This window comes from Trematomus bernacchii, unplaced genomic scaffold (genome assembly GCF_902827165.1).
Source record: "Trematomus bernacchii unplaced genomic scaffold, fTreBer1.1, whole genome shotgun sequence".
Taxonomy (NCBI): Eukaryota; Metazoa; Chordata; class Actinopteri; order Perciformes; family Nototheniidae; genus Trematomus; species Trematomus bernacchii.
The window spans coordinates 16282177-16297393 of NW_022988050.1; the positions used below are offsets into that span (position 1 = coordinate 16282177).

Genomic DNA, 15217 nt, shown 5'->3' on the forward strand with positions numbered 1-15217 from the left:
GTTAATGGTCAGAAACGCATATTCTTACATATAGGAAGATTGTAAATCAAGGAATTCAAACAATACCCATGTATGCATAGACTGATCGTTCAAATAAAAAGTTACGGCAGGTTGACACACCCCTTAATGCCGTTAAAACCTCCACATGTTGACTGTGTTTTAGTATGCAATTTGATTTCAAAATGTCTTTTTAATCTGTTAATAAATAAACAAAATGCATTATATTCTTTCAAATTGTCAGCTTGTCTTCCAACAGAAGGATTTTTCGTGACATTATTTTATTGCAAATGTTTTTGGAATACATAATAGATGACTTTAAATCGTTGTGTAAGAAAATTACTATACATTTTGGATATTATTTTTTGTCCTACTGTATCAACTGCCAAAAACAATATTGATTATTAAAGGGGCCCTATTATGCCCATTTTCTAGCCAATTGAAGCGTGAGTGTTAGTGATGTTACAAAAGTAAACAAAGGAGTCCAATGGAGGCGTTTCAGGAAGGGGGGGGGGGAGTTTGTGGCAGAGAAACTCCCTCTGGAGGGAACTTTGAGATTTTAGCCTTTGCAGACCATTTACATGCACCAAAACCTATAGAACGCACTACAGGAAAGGGATAATCCCAAAAAGCAAAATAGGGCCCCTTCAATTAATATGTATCATATTGCCAGAGTCTAGCCAATACACGGCCTACTTAATAGGTGCTTGTTTCTTCAGGACAGTTTTGAAACTTCTCTCCAGTTCATGAAGTTATCCATTAGTTCTGGCTATGTTTAGTGATGCTAATGAAGTCAATGAATTCATCAAACAGTCCAGTGCCTCTCCTCCCTGAAGAACATGATGTTCTCCACTTTCTCCATCGAGCTCAATTTCTCAAACCCAGCTCTCGCTCTCTCTCCTGACTTGGCTCTGTCATATGCAGTTCCACATCCTCTGTCCATGTGCTAATGCTGTTCATCTTAATGAAGCTCTAATTAATTACACTGTTACAGAGAGTACAGGCAGAGGGATTCTGGCAGAACGGCTCCGCCACCTCGGAGAGATCAAGCAGTTTAAAGTCCGACCATGTTCACTCGGCAGCGTCGCGCCCACACACTTTCCCCCTAACAAAACCCAATTAAAATGCGCAATTACAAGCTGGACGATTTTACAAATCTGCCTTCAGTCCTCATCAATTATGAAGCGCGAGGTAAAGCCCTGTGTGAGTGATTATCCCTGACAAACACACACACACACACACACACACACACTCTTATCTGTGGCTCTGTGGCTCTGAGCTCTGGTCACAGTAACAGACATGTGTTGGCTGAAGAAATGAAAACCAACACACACATACTTGTATACACACACAACCACAATCCTTGTTATCAGCTAATTCATTAGCTAGCAGGCTTTCTTTTCTATTCATTGATTCCACATCAATGGTGCTCAATGTGTTTTCTTACGTACAAATAGGCTGAGTATTAATACCACTGCCACCTCACATTGTAATATATCAACAGGAAGGCTGATTACTTCATGATAGATCAATGAATCTGCCTAATGAGGGAAATGTTAGTGAACATATCTCTTATCATTCCTCTCTTCCTACCAATCTATCTTTGGTGTTTATTTAGCTGTATTTAATTAAGCTGTGTTACTGTTTGTCTTTCCATTATTATTCCTGCCTCCCAAAAAAGATGTCAGTAAAGGCGGAAATAGATGCTTTCATCACGACATGAGATAAAACATGCTATTACATTGTTTAATAGAACAATAATAAACGGAAAATAATGTATTCTCAGTTCTGCTGCTTTTAGTGTTCTCTTAGTATTCTGCTGAAATACAACAAATGAGCACTAAAGGCACCAATTGAAATAAACATACAAATATGTTGATCAGGTTGATTTGTGCAGTTTTCTACAAACTTTCAAACACAGTAAAAAGAGCAATGTTGAAGTATTTTGTGAAAACAAGTTGACATGGCTTTGACAATTACAAATATATATTTTGGAGGCGTATTTATTAAGTCACTAGGAAAAATGTCTTTCCTGCTAAATAAATGGCTTCAGAAATAAGCTCTTGTGTTAGATTTGAATGTGTTGGAGACCCCACTATCACATTATGTTAACAATAAACAAATACTGGAAACAAAAGCAGATTATGTTCAATCTAAAGTTACAATTGGAGAATCCTCCTTGAACTACATTATTTACTCTCTTTGCATTATGCCTGGTAACAAGCCTATTTCTATGGTAATGCACAAAGGCTGTAAGGCTTAGCACAAGTGCTGAAATACACTGCTTTGTCCGAACAATTCCCCTTTGAGTCTGCACAGACCAGCTCTGATCCCTGCTGATTTCTCTGAGTCATGGTTAGGCTTCCAGAAAGAGAAAGGAACAAAAGAACATGAAACAGGCAACCACAATATATATACAAGTAAAAGACTATAAAAGCACAAAGAAAGCATGAAATGAATGACAGCGAAGCAACCAAGCTGATGGAAATGGGGATGTACAGATATCCTGTTGGGAACGTCACACACCAAGTCAAACTTTCCCTTATGCATTTTTAAATGAGTCGTCGTGATGCAGAGACATTTAAAAAGCATATCAGTGCCTTACATGTAAAACACAGTACTTTATGCAACAAATTGTCCCAGAACACTTTATGATGGAGGTTTTATAGTTGAAGACAACTCCAGAACACAAAGTGGTTTTTACTTAACAGATGTTCAGAGACAAAAATAACGGCCTTGCTATTCAAAGGGTTTGTATTTACACTCTTTGGTTGTTTTGAATAATTGAGTGTTTACCATGAGTCATAGGCCTCAACAAAACTGCTGTATTAAAGCAGAGAGTAGATTTCTCAAACATTGATGATCGTAAAAGCGATAGTAATGAGCTTCTATTAATTGAAATTAAAGTGGCTGAGTATTTACTCAAAAAGACACGGGGAGGAATAATGAAATGATGAGGCTTGAGGATAAATGTGAGGGAGCACCCATAAAGGTTTCCCCATGAATAATGAATGCAGCTTTTATACCCTCTCCGTCAGATGTCCCTCTTTTCCCATCCTTTCACCATCTCTCCCTCATATGTTCACGTCTGCTATCTTAGGTCCCATCAAAAAACAAAAGGGAATCAGTGATCCAGCGGCAACGCGGACTCGACACACTCCTCGCCGTGTGACTGTGACTCTGACTCGACTTTGCACAATGCGCGACAATAATATAGACACCTGCCTTGCTTCCTACAGATGTTCCTACCTGTGTATCTGCTAGAAAAGGGCTCTCCATTACCGCCTATGCAATGTATAACTATAGATGAGCCTATAATGAGCAGAACCAGGGCTGATCCAACTGAAACCAGGCAACACACTGCGAGAGATCTGAGCGACATGTTGTTGACGAACTGGAAGACTATAAATATATCAAAGGTTTTTTAAGGAACGAGAGCTAATCCACATTGGCATGTGATTTGTTTTGAATATTTTATGCCAGACACATTTGTGAATTTATCATTGGCGCTGGAACATAAAAGAAAACAACTGGAGAGCCTTTATCTTTCCTGAATGGTAGGGAAACAAGAGATTAACCAAATGGGAATGCTGTGACAAACATGCTGAATCAATTCCTCTTAAATTAGAACATGCTTAATTGTATGAATAAGCTCCACATTAAAGTAAAAGCAGATTAATGTTCTATTTTTATCATTTAAAGTATCGTAATGATCGAGTTATGTGAAGAATGGCGCTGTGTGTGTGTGTGTGTGTGTCCGGTTTCAGGTTGGTCATCAGCTGCTTCTGCTCAACAGCACGAGCCATCCCATTCACCATCTGCTTGTGCAACCCCCCTCTACCCCACCAGGGGTGCTACAGCCACTACTAGGACTCACCAAGATCCTTAGAGCCTTGACTTTCGCTGGCCATCTCGCCCATCCGCACCAGAGCGTCGAAGTAGCCCTTTGCAGCAAATGTGACACCTGGAAACATGGAAGCATTGGGCATCAGATCAAGGGGGCGGAGTTGAAATGTATCTTCTTCAGCTCCTGCAACCCTCCCCTAAAGCCCACCCCCCCACAGAGAGGTAAGGTTGGGCATGGGGAAAAAAAGAGCGACAGGCGGAAATGGAGACCAGGCAGGAAAAGAAAAAGCTCTATGGAGGCAACTACAGGAAACAGAGATACAGCTGAGACACTAATCTCAAGAACAACCAGTTATAAAACATTAAAAACGGTCTGTAGCAACAACCACTTTGAGGTCAACCCCTTTTTAATCAGTTTCTTTTAATTGCAGCAAAAAACTGTTTGTACTTTATCATAATGGTATATAGCCATGCAATCGGTTTCTAGTTCTAATTCATCTTAAAAGCTGCCATCCCAAGGATAAGTTTACTTTGATTCCATGATGTGGAATTGGCCAATCCAAAGGCAAATTAATCTAATATATAAAGTGTTAAACTACCTCTTTTAAAATGTTTAAAAAAGAGCCACATACAAGACATTTGACATTGTGGTCAAATCTGGGAAACACATCCCTAAAAGCCATTGTCTAGTTAATATGATCTCTGTTTGGGACCAGTCAAATTAAGTTAAGGGTGAGACAATGAAATATAATAAAGAAAGTCAAGTTTGAGTCACAAATTCATGAGTTTGAAAGCTGGTTAAAAGCCAGTGTATTAGGTCTGAATAGAACTAAATAGTTATACTATATTGGGATTTCTAAAATTCTAAATATTTCAAACGCCTACTGATGTTTTGTGCTCTTTGAAACATTCACATACTATGTGCATGGCTAGATAACACCAAGTATGCAGGTATTTGGTTGAACTGAATCTTATAAAATCCTAAACAGCACCATCTTAACAACTACCTTCTGAAACGTAAGCAGTCGTAACGCACCTTCCACAGCCAAGTCAAATTCTATACGTCATCCATTATTCTCTGCGGTGCATTGTCACACAAGCCAGGGACACTGGCTGAGACATAGCGGTGACTCAGGCCTTTCCAACAGCCACGGTTAAATAAATAAAGCAGCTCAGGGTTAGCCACACAGCGACTGACACATGAAACATGTCCGAGTGGGAGATACATATGGATGAGGGCTGAGTTTATTACAGAGCCGTCATGTCGATGTGCTTTGAGCTGCCGCAGGACACTGATGCAGAATCCCCCAGAGTGGGGGGACAATGACAATGTATTTACATATTCATATGGGAAACAATGGAAGTCTATTCTGAGTTGAGGTTTACTTCATGACGAGCCCATGGAGACAATAAGAGAAGCCCACTGCTATTCAAGTTATTGTTCTGGAAATTAAAACAATGCCTGGCTGCTCAGTCTGTAAACATAATCAAATGAATCTTCAATAAGACAAACACGAGACATCTTCTGATATAACTTCCAATTCTTTGACCAAACCAGTAAATCCCTACACAGCGATCCATCCCTCCTGGGTTAACTATGACAGAGAAGAGCCAAGACCTCTGTCTAGCTTCTCCTAAACCTGGCTTTAGTGAGCCTAGTTGGGATAAAAGAGTACAATAGTAGGGATGGAAGTGAGGTTAAAACGGCTGGGTGAGCGCGACTAATTGAATCGATGTCGGAGAAATCCCCAAGCGGGAGGAGAGCAGGCCAGGTGAGGCCGGGTACGCTTCAGGAGATTCTTAGCTTGTCTGCCAGTTGAGACGTGACAAAGTGAGGTAGGAAGGAGAAGAAAGGAAGGAAGGGAAGGAAGGAAGGAAGGGTTCCGCCTGTAAGGAGGATTAGAACAGGGATATAAAGCCCATACAGAGCGGAGAGTGTCAGTGTGAATGAAACAGAAACAAGAAAGAAGTCAGCTGAGGTTCTTCCACAGTGTTATATCATATCCTCTCACAATCCCTACCAGTCAGAATGGATTTGATGCTTTGCAGTTCAAAAGACATCTAGGTTATAACTGTGTTCAAAGTATTATAGCACTCATTACATGACATGTAACAGTTGTTTCAACAGTGTTTCAGAGAGGTTACTTAGTGTCTAGTTAGTCTCAAATATGAAGATCAGATTGATACTATTGTTAACTAAATATCTTTTTGGGTTGGTTTTGAGCTTTACAAACAAGCAAGCAAGCTAATTGGCACACGTAACTGTAAATCATCAATAGACTAGTTGAAGAAGAAGTTGGCAGATTATCCACAATTTTCTTTATCGTTAGTTGTCCCCCTTGATACAAATATAATCATTTAAATGTCGTTGCATGCATCTAGATCGCTCTCATAGTAAATAAAATGGGTTGTGTTAAATGTAATGCAGTTTTAACCAAGACTAGATATCTTCTGACCTCATAACGATCAAATCAGTGCTGAGACTCACTTTACTTCTCCCGGGTGAGTTTGCAATATTTCACAGCCAGCAAATGCAGATTTGAATAAAGACTGAATTCCAGTAAAGCCTTAACCACACTCCCCACATTGAGTCCAATTATGGCCCAATTATTTTCAACTCAAACAAAGAAAACAAACCACAACAACTTACTGCCTCAATACTGCTTGTCTGCACAGTCTCAAGGGATGAAAACCCCAGGGCTTGTGAAAACCAGAGGCTGAACTGGCATTCCTCCAGTGACAATAGATACTCTGCCCTAGTCTATATTGTGCCTCTGTGCTGCTGCCTGGCATTGATGAAGTGTAATCCCCACTGAGGGAGTCGCAGTTCTATTTATAGCCTTATCTATCAGACTGGAGTGAGGCCTCCTTTATTGGTCTTGTGTGCTGCTGAGTCTTCCCCTCCGAGCACATGAGGGAGAGCCCTGCACTGCTCCACACCGCACACAGAATACAGAGCACCACCACTGAAAACACTGTATGATACCATCCTCATCCTCCCTGCAGAAGGAAGCTTCGTTATCGATAAATGAGCTCAACATGCTTGGAGGCTTGTCTTATCTTGAGCGAAAACCGGGAGCATGACATATCTTAATCTTTGCTGATTCCAATCAAAGTCAGTAAACAGGAATAAGCTGCTAAAGGCTACTTATTTATCAGTTTCTCTTCACGTTTTGGAATATTTTTGCTCAACCTTTTCTTTCCGCCACTACATTTTTGTCCTCGATACCGGCTTGTTCCCGTTTCCTCGGCCCCACTGGGGGTACCGTTACTCTCGCAACTCCTCCTGTTCCACTTCCCCATTGGCTTATGCTCCACTTAGCTCCCCCAAGACATTTCCAGTGCTTTTTTTCCTTCTGTAACCTTGAGCCACTGCTGAAAGAACACCTGAGTTTTTCTGTGGCTCTCACACACACACACACACAACCATGCAAACCTGTCCAAAAAAAGAAGACAAGGGACGTACAGTAGAGGCGGACGTTTAAGACCAACAAACCGGCGGAAGGAGGAAGACATGTGGACATCATCACACGGGTACTATCTGAGGATATCAACCCCAGAGTGTCGTTGTTTGGGACTCATATTCTAGGAGTTTCTGCATTTGGTCAAGTTAAGGATTCTGGGTTGATGCAGAAGTCACTAGAAAGATACTGTGTCGTCATCACACATCTCTACTAAAGAGAAATCAAAGAGGAAATAAAAGCAGCACCAAGTGTCGGGTCGGCTGGCCCTCTGCCTGGACTATACGGGACAGACAGGAGGAATGAAAGAAGGACGGAGACGGAGAGAAAACCAGAAACGGTTGGTGTACTCACTGGTCAGCGCCTTCTCGTAGCTCTTCCCCATGGCTATGAAGTTCCGTAAGCAGGGGTTGAACTGCTCCATGATGGACTGGAAAGGGGGGAGAGAAAAAACAGCACGTTTGGTTAGTCAAAAGGCAGACAAGATACCGATACAAACAGTGATATGAGCTAGAATGACGGAGCGCCACTCTTTACTGGGGCACGAACACACACACACCGTCAGATGAGCCAACCAGGAGCAAGAGGAGTGCAGCAGGGATTTGTTTCAAGCTCATGGAAGGGACTGGGGCGATGGAGGACAAGTCACTGGGAGGGCTTGTGTGTATTAGTGTTGTGGTGTTTGTGTTTGTGTATAAGGGGGGGCTGTCTCTATTCAAATAGACCCTGGTTTTGGCTGCTGACTCCCCTCCTCTCAGCAGTAGACCTGGACCCATCACTGTTTCCTTCCGTCTCTCTCACACTCTCTGAACTGCGGCTCACTGTTCCTGCTAATTGCTTTTTATAAAAGGGGATGGTCACCTAAGTTATAAATAAAATATGTTCTCTCTAAGTTCTGGTGGTATATAGCCAGCATATCCAACAGACGTGGGGTTAGATATAGGAATTTATTGTACGAAAATAGATAAAACTCACAATAAGTTGACTGTGGTAGATTTATAGTATCGGAATAATCTTGAATATTTTCAGATGACTTACTTAAATAAAAAATAGAGCCTTTTTTTAAGAAATACTTGAGTTATCATGTGAGAAAGAACACATTATACATGTTTTTTTGCAGTGGGACCTACAGTAATGATTACCTTATTTAAGACTTTTGAATTGTTTTTTACTAAATATTATATACACTAAAAGAGACGTGTGGTGCCAGAAGTATATTTTGTTCTTAACAAGATGTAAGGTAAAGCCATTCCAGTATGTTTTAGTGCAATTTAAAGAGTTTTAGAGATAATTATATTTTTATCGGGATCATATCGCAATTGCAATTATTTTGGCCAGGAAAGGCACAAGTAATGTTCTTATCGTCTCTGACTAGAGCAGAAACTAAATGGTCTAACTTTATTCTTTGGGTTTTAGCTACACTAATGAAAATGATAAGTAAATATTCTACTGTGAAAACAGAAGAAGCTAAAATGAAAACCAGTGAACAAAGTGTTTCAATGTCTTTTGGTAAGTGCAGATTCAACAGTCAGCAACATGAGATGTGCCATTTCTTCTTGTTTGATCCGGTTTTGGGTGATAAAGGGAAACTTGGAGAAAAGGCTCAACCAGCACGCAATTATCCCAGAAACACACAAACACACAAAGCACTACATCTAAATCGCTCCTTTTTTATGACGGATAACAAAGCATGGGTCAGCTCACAGGCAGTGGAGTGTGTCTGCAGCGAACACAACAAGCAGCGTGAACCCTTGTTAACAAGTAAATATACAATAGGTTTTACTGTCTCTGTGTGTCTCTGGAGTTACTCAACCTCCCCCTCAAAAGGTGCCTTTTCACTACTGCGGCGTCTCAGGCAAGACCCAGTACTCTTAGTTCTTTTACTGTCTTTTCTTACTTTGAAATTGCAAGTTTCAGGCAGCACAGTCAGAAGCACCCATGTTTCAGCCACGATATAGCGATGTGCATGTGTCAGGGCAAATGAACTAAATCAAACAATCTTTTTGATGCTTGTTAAAAGACAAACACTTTCCCATGAATAATATGAAGGAGGAGTCCCTCTGAAAGAACATGGTTTATTGTGATCCAAGGGTTTTTAGATACAGAGAGTTGCTTGTTATATGAACGCTCTGCTTGCATAGACTAACCACCAATCACAATCATTCTTGATAAATGTATCAAACAACGAAAGCAGACGCCGCTAGTCCTAGACCATCAGAATCTTTCGGCTACGTAAATGATGACGTTGAGCAAAACATTGTCATATAGGGCTAATTCCTTATATAGAAATACATTGCAGGAAAAACGATTGCAATGTCATTTTTTTCCGATACTGTGTGTAGCCCTTTAAGCACGTAAGAAGGCAATAAGATTGAGGGATGATTGAGGAGAAGGGGAAGGATCAAATACGTTGCAATTACTAAAATGCAGCCTTTTTTCAGCAGGAGTTCAGATAAAAGGCAGCACTGTGTTTACAGGTCGTTATCGGTTGAATATTTGACAGCGTGGGAGTAGAAAAGTAAGGAGATGTAGCTGGTTAGAAAGAAACAGAAAAATGAGCATAAGTCAGGGGCGATACGAGGGTACACTTAAGGTTGACAGACACATCTATTCGTGGCTGCTCGCTACGAGGGGTGCCTGCTAATGCCCGCCGGCTGACGCACAACAGTCACCTTGGTACATTAACTTCACCATAACTTCAGAAAGGGAAGAAGGAAGTAGGACAGGACGACGCAGAGGTGCAGGAGAAACAGGCTGACTGCCCAGTGAACAGCTTTACGGTACAGGTGCAAAAACAAACTTACTCAGGAAATGTAGAGGAATGGGACTTGCATGGATATGGGCTGATAATAAATACAGCATGTGAGGAAACTGGTTTTGATCTAAGCTGATTTATTGATGAGAAACTGATAGAACTTCTGATCAAAAGCACCCGGCTATGGATTCTCAAAGGAGAGTTTTCTATCATCGCTCTACCGCAGAACTCACACAAACATGACAAAATGAAAAAAAAAGAGGTTAGCAGGGTTTCTTTGTGCATTTCTGGAGAAAAACAAACCTATTTATACCCCGATTTCCTCTCGCCCCACTCCCATCTCTGGGTGTATTTCGGGTTACGTAAGGCTTCGGCTGATGAACAAACCGAGTGAGTGGAAGCGCTCCAGACGCTTGGCAGGAAGAAAGGGACGATCAACAAAAGATGAATTATAGAAGACGGAGAGCGGCACGGTTCTCATGTCTAAATCAACAGAGGTACGTATTGTCTCTGTGTCGTGTGTGTATGTGTGTAGAGTGTTTCATGCCTGGGACTGACTGAGTGATGAAATGCGTTATGTAATCACTGTCGGACAGGTTTGGCTTCATGCCTCGAATTCTCCTTCTGAAACTATGTTGTTCAAATACTTTCAGACATGTGGATAAACACACACAGTTTCACTGATACACCAGTCAGAGGAAGTGGAAAACACAATAAGAACTTTATTCAATCAAATAAGCCAATCTCATCCAATTCATGTGTTAACCATGGCTTTGAAAAAACTTGGACGACCAACCAACCCACAGTCCAACATTGCTGGAAAACATGTTCATTCACATTCTTGCAGTGTTTTATGAACCAAACCCAATAACACCACACGCATATAAAGCAAGAGCCAGCAGAAGATTAGCTTAGCTTAGCATTAAGGATGAAAATGGGTGGACCGGCTGATCTGGCTCTGTCCAAAGTTCAAGCCCACAAAATATCTCCTTTGCTTAATTTGCACACACATAGAAGAATAAAGGAGACCATTTTGTTTCAGGTGGTGCTGCAATTGGCTAGCCATACTGCTGCCCAACCCCAGCTCTAACCCTAACCCAACACATGTCTTCTAAAAGCAGAGCTGCATACTTGGCACACACCTCTGCACATAGCCCAGTGGTTCCCAAATGTTTTCTGTCATTAGCCTTTTTGGAAAAATCACCATTCTCATGTCATGCCTCTGCACCGTGCACTTTGAGAACTACTGACCAAGCCTTACAAAGCAGTTCACTGCAATGAATACCAATATGGTGGCAATTTTCAAGCTCTTGAACTTTTCCAAATTCTCTTCATTCAGAAGTACCGGAAACGTAGGTGGGTTCCAAAGGCCAAACACATGTTAGAGTGGTAAATAATGTCCTAAGTAGACTCTTCACATCAACACCGAAACAATATGTCAATCACGTCAATGCTGCCCTGCACATGGTGATGATGAAACAATTCATGAGTTCTCCTCCCCTCACAACGTACTCACACAGTTTAGGGATCATTTAGTGGGCCCATCCTGGCTTAATCCACTCTCAATCAGCTGAGCTTGTTCCTTCAGCACCAGGGACTGAGGCTGATTAGCATTCCACTGAATGAAAGACCATATTTGACAGAGTGCATTGGAAAGGGAAGGGATTACCGACTAAACCCCGCTTTGTCGCATTTTGCCCGTGTGCTTCGGTCATGTGTTCTAATCGAACGGCTAATCACCTCACCAATTAAATGCCCAAACTTGATAACAATACAGGGATTGTGTTATCACATTGCAGCGTTGGGAAAAAGCTTTCATAAACATCCTAGATCAACTCAACTCATTGTTATCTGGATGGAAAATGCCACAAATGGTTCATTGTTTTCAGCTTTTTTTAAACATTTAATACAAAAAAAAGATTAAATTATGTCTAATTTATCCAAAGATAATGATAGACTGGTTTTGTCAATTATTTATACGGCTTCTGTTTCACAGGGGCAGCTTTTTGAGTCCTAGCTGCCTGACAGGAGCAGACTAAATGCCACAGCGGAGCTAATCACTGAACACTTTGAAATCTACCGTGAAGCATATCACTGATCTAAAGGGGAGATGGAAATATCACACAAATAATTAGCTGACTCCTGACAGAGGTGGAATGAACCTTTCTGAAGGAGAAGTGGGAAAACAAGTTGGTTTCAACATTTCTCAATGAAGAGAAAATAGTTTGTTTTGAGCACGACTGAAAGATAACATGAATCATAGTTGACATCTTAAAGACAACACATTACTGTATTCATATTAGAGAATAAGCAGGGGTAGAAGAAGTAATCAGATAATTACTTTAGTAACGGTGGCAATACTACAAAGGTACACATACTAAATTAAAAGTCCTGCATTCAAAATCCTACTCTAAAGTATAAACATCAAAACATACTTTTAGAATCCAAAATATTAAATTATAGTATCACTAATAATTGTTGCTTTAATGTGGCATCACTGTAATGTTGCAACTGGTAAAAATGGGGATATTTGAATTCACACACACACACACACACACACACACACACACACACACACACACACACACACACACACACACACACACACACACACACACACACACACACACACACACACACACACACACACACACACACACACACACACACACACACACACACACACACACACACACACACCACACACACACACACACACACACACACACACACACACACACACACACACACACACACACACACTACACACACACACACACACACACACACACACACACACACACACACACACACACACACACCACACACACACACACACACACACACACACACACACACACACACACACACACACACACACATCACACACACACACACACACACACACACACACACACACACACACACACACACACACACACACACACACACACACACACACACACACACACACACACACACACACACACACGTTTGAGTTGTGCTCTTGTGTGTAGTTGTTCAAAGTGCACTGTGCTGGCAGGCAGGTCTGGCTGCCATGTAGCATCAGTTTAACAACCATACACCCAAAATGGTCTTTGCCTGGTTTAGAGGTATAATTATTCCCACCACATCGGTCTGTTTTCTGGCAAAGACGTGTTACAACCGTCATATCTTTAAAACAAAACGTTCTAAGTCCTAAAGAAAACGTATTTAAATGCATTTCAGAACATCCCAGAATCTGACTCAATTGCTTCGTACTGATTGGATGTTTCTCCTGAACATGCTCGGTTCTTGAATATTCTAAACAGCCAACATTCTTCCGCTTAGTCTCCAAGTCATAAGATTCAAGCTTGAAAGTCAGGTAGTAAATCTATTTGTATTTTCTCTGAAGCCGCTGAATTCAAGATCAACGTTTCCAAGTCATGTAACACTACAAATAGCACAGTAAGGAATATGTTGTGAGTGTTTTCGAATTGTACTCTCTTGTTTTTCCTGTATTTCAGAGAGATGAACACATATTCCCAATAACACAGCTGAATCACAGTGATATTTTACTATAGTAACCACTGCGGCCATAACACTAAACTACGGCTAATGTAAATGCATGTAAATGAGGAGAGGGAGATTGAAAAGCTAGTAGCTATCCCTCAACATCAAGGCTAAATCATCCATCAGAGCAACATGGCAGCCATGGACCACCCGTCTCCTGACAGATGACTGATGTGGAACATTAATGCAATATAATGTAACAATACAAAGGTGATTATGACAAGTGTATTCATACAACATCAAGAATACAGTGACTCACACATTTGAAACTGGCTGCTTGGGTAAACACTTCAAGTATTTGTCAAATCTCTTTCTGCATTATATCTGGTAAAAAACAAAATGGTATCTTTTAATCAGGGCTGAATATATAAAACTTAACATATAAAGTGTGATGAATACAAACCACCTCACAGCGTTAAATACTTAAATTTGATAAACTGGAGATAAATATACTTTGTTATTTCTCATTTCCATTTGTTTTGTGCCTTGTGCAAAGCAGTAATTACTTCCACTACAATCACAGCTAAACACTCGAGAGAACAAAGGGAAAAACAAGCAGTATTAAGAACATTGTGAACTAGCAGGCTCTGCCATGAATGTTTAGGGGAGGCAGTGAGTGAGTGTGCGTGCGCGTGTGCGTGCGCGTGTGCGTGCGTTGGCAGCAGGAGAGTGTGAGGAGTGAGTCAGAGCCTACAGAAACAGCAGCAGGTTTGTATCATGTTGGGGCGTAAATTGCTGTAAAGGGGAGCCAGCCATGTGGCTCCATTACAGCATGCTGCGCTGCTCACCGCTAAACTGACCCACCACCAAAAATGGACCTGGCAACCCAACAAGGAGAGAGAGAGAGAGATCAGGGACAGACCAGGTGGAGACAGAGGCAGAATAAAAAAAAAAAGGGCTGTCAACATTACAGCTTGCGATTAATCTGGAAAAACTGAACTCTTTAAAAAAATGTACGCAAAGGAATCCCATTACCAAGTTTAAAAGTGCTGATGTTCACCACGAATAAAGCCAGCGAATAGGCAAAGAAAGTAGAGGAATCTGCAAGAATTGCCAATTCACTTTTTTTAAATCAGTTGACAGCACTAGAAACCACATTTTTAAATAACTAGGTTAAACCAAGTGGCATCAGTTTATGTATTCGTGTTTCAATCATTAGAGCTTATTCAATGACGCCTGGGGAACAACTCTTTTTGGACACCTTTGTCCTTTTAACATGTTAACCGTCAATCTAAAATCAGTGTTAAGGCCTTTTTTAAACTCAGAGATTCAGAGGCTTTTTATGTACTATGCAATAGTGCCAATATGTGAGAACAAGACAATATACTGTTCTCCATCACAATAAATCACAACAGAGATTTTGTGTTTGGTCAAAATGGAAGTCAAGTACTTGAGTTCCTTCCAAGGTTTATTTTCCTCATACTACTGCAGATCTACACCAGTTCATTTTCTAGTCCCTATATCGTCACTTATTATATTCGTGTCCCAAGAATGTTGATGGATATTTTGGATTCCACAAAATGTTTCCAAAAGCAAATGGCAATGTTTGTAAGTTTGTATTTCCTTTTACTTAGGATTTCTCCACACATTCTAGCAAGAAGAAATA

The 15217-nt window shown here is 40.8% G+C and overlaps 1 protein-coding gene across 5 annotated transcripts in view; it reads right to left on the reverse strand.

The window, feature by feature from the left end:
* Positions 1-15217, reverse strand: part of baiap2b (BAR/IMD domain containing adaptor protein 2b) — a 76831-nt gene that overhangs the window by 47359 nt on the left and 14255 nt on the right. For 3 of the 5 annotated variants that reach the window (XM_034119859.1, XM_034119860.1, XM_034119857.1), the window contains exons 2-3: positions 7659-7734; positions 3875-3961 (exon numbers count right to left, since the gene is read on the reverse strand). In XM_034119859.1, coding sequence (XP_033975750.1) covers positions 3875-3961; positions 7659-7734 — 163 coding nt within the window. The remainder of the gene's footprint in view (positions 1-3874; positions 3962-7658; positions 7735-15217) is intronic. The other 2 variants (XM_034119862.1, XM_034119861.1) reach the window with 1 other exon arrangement.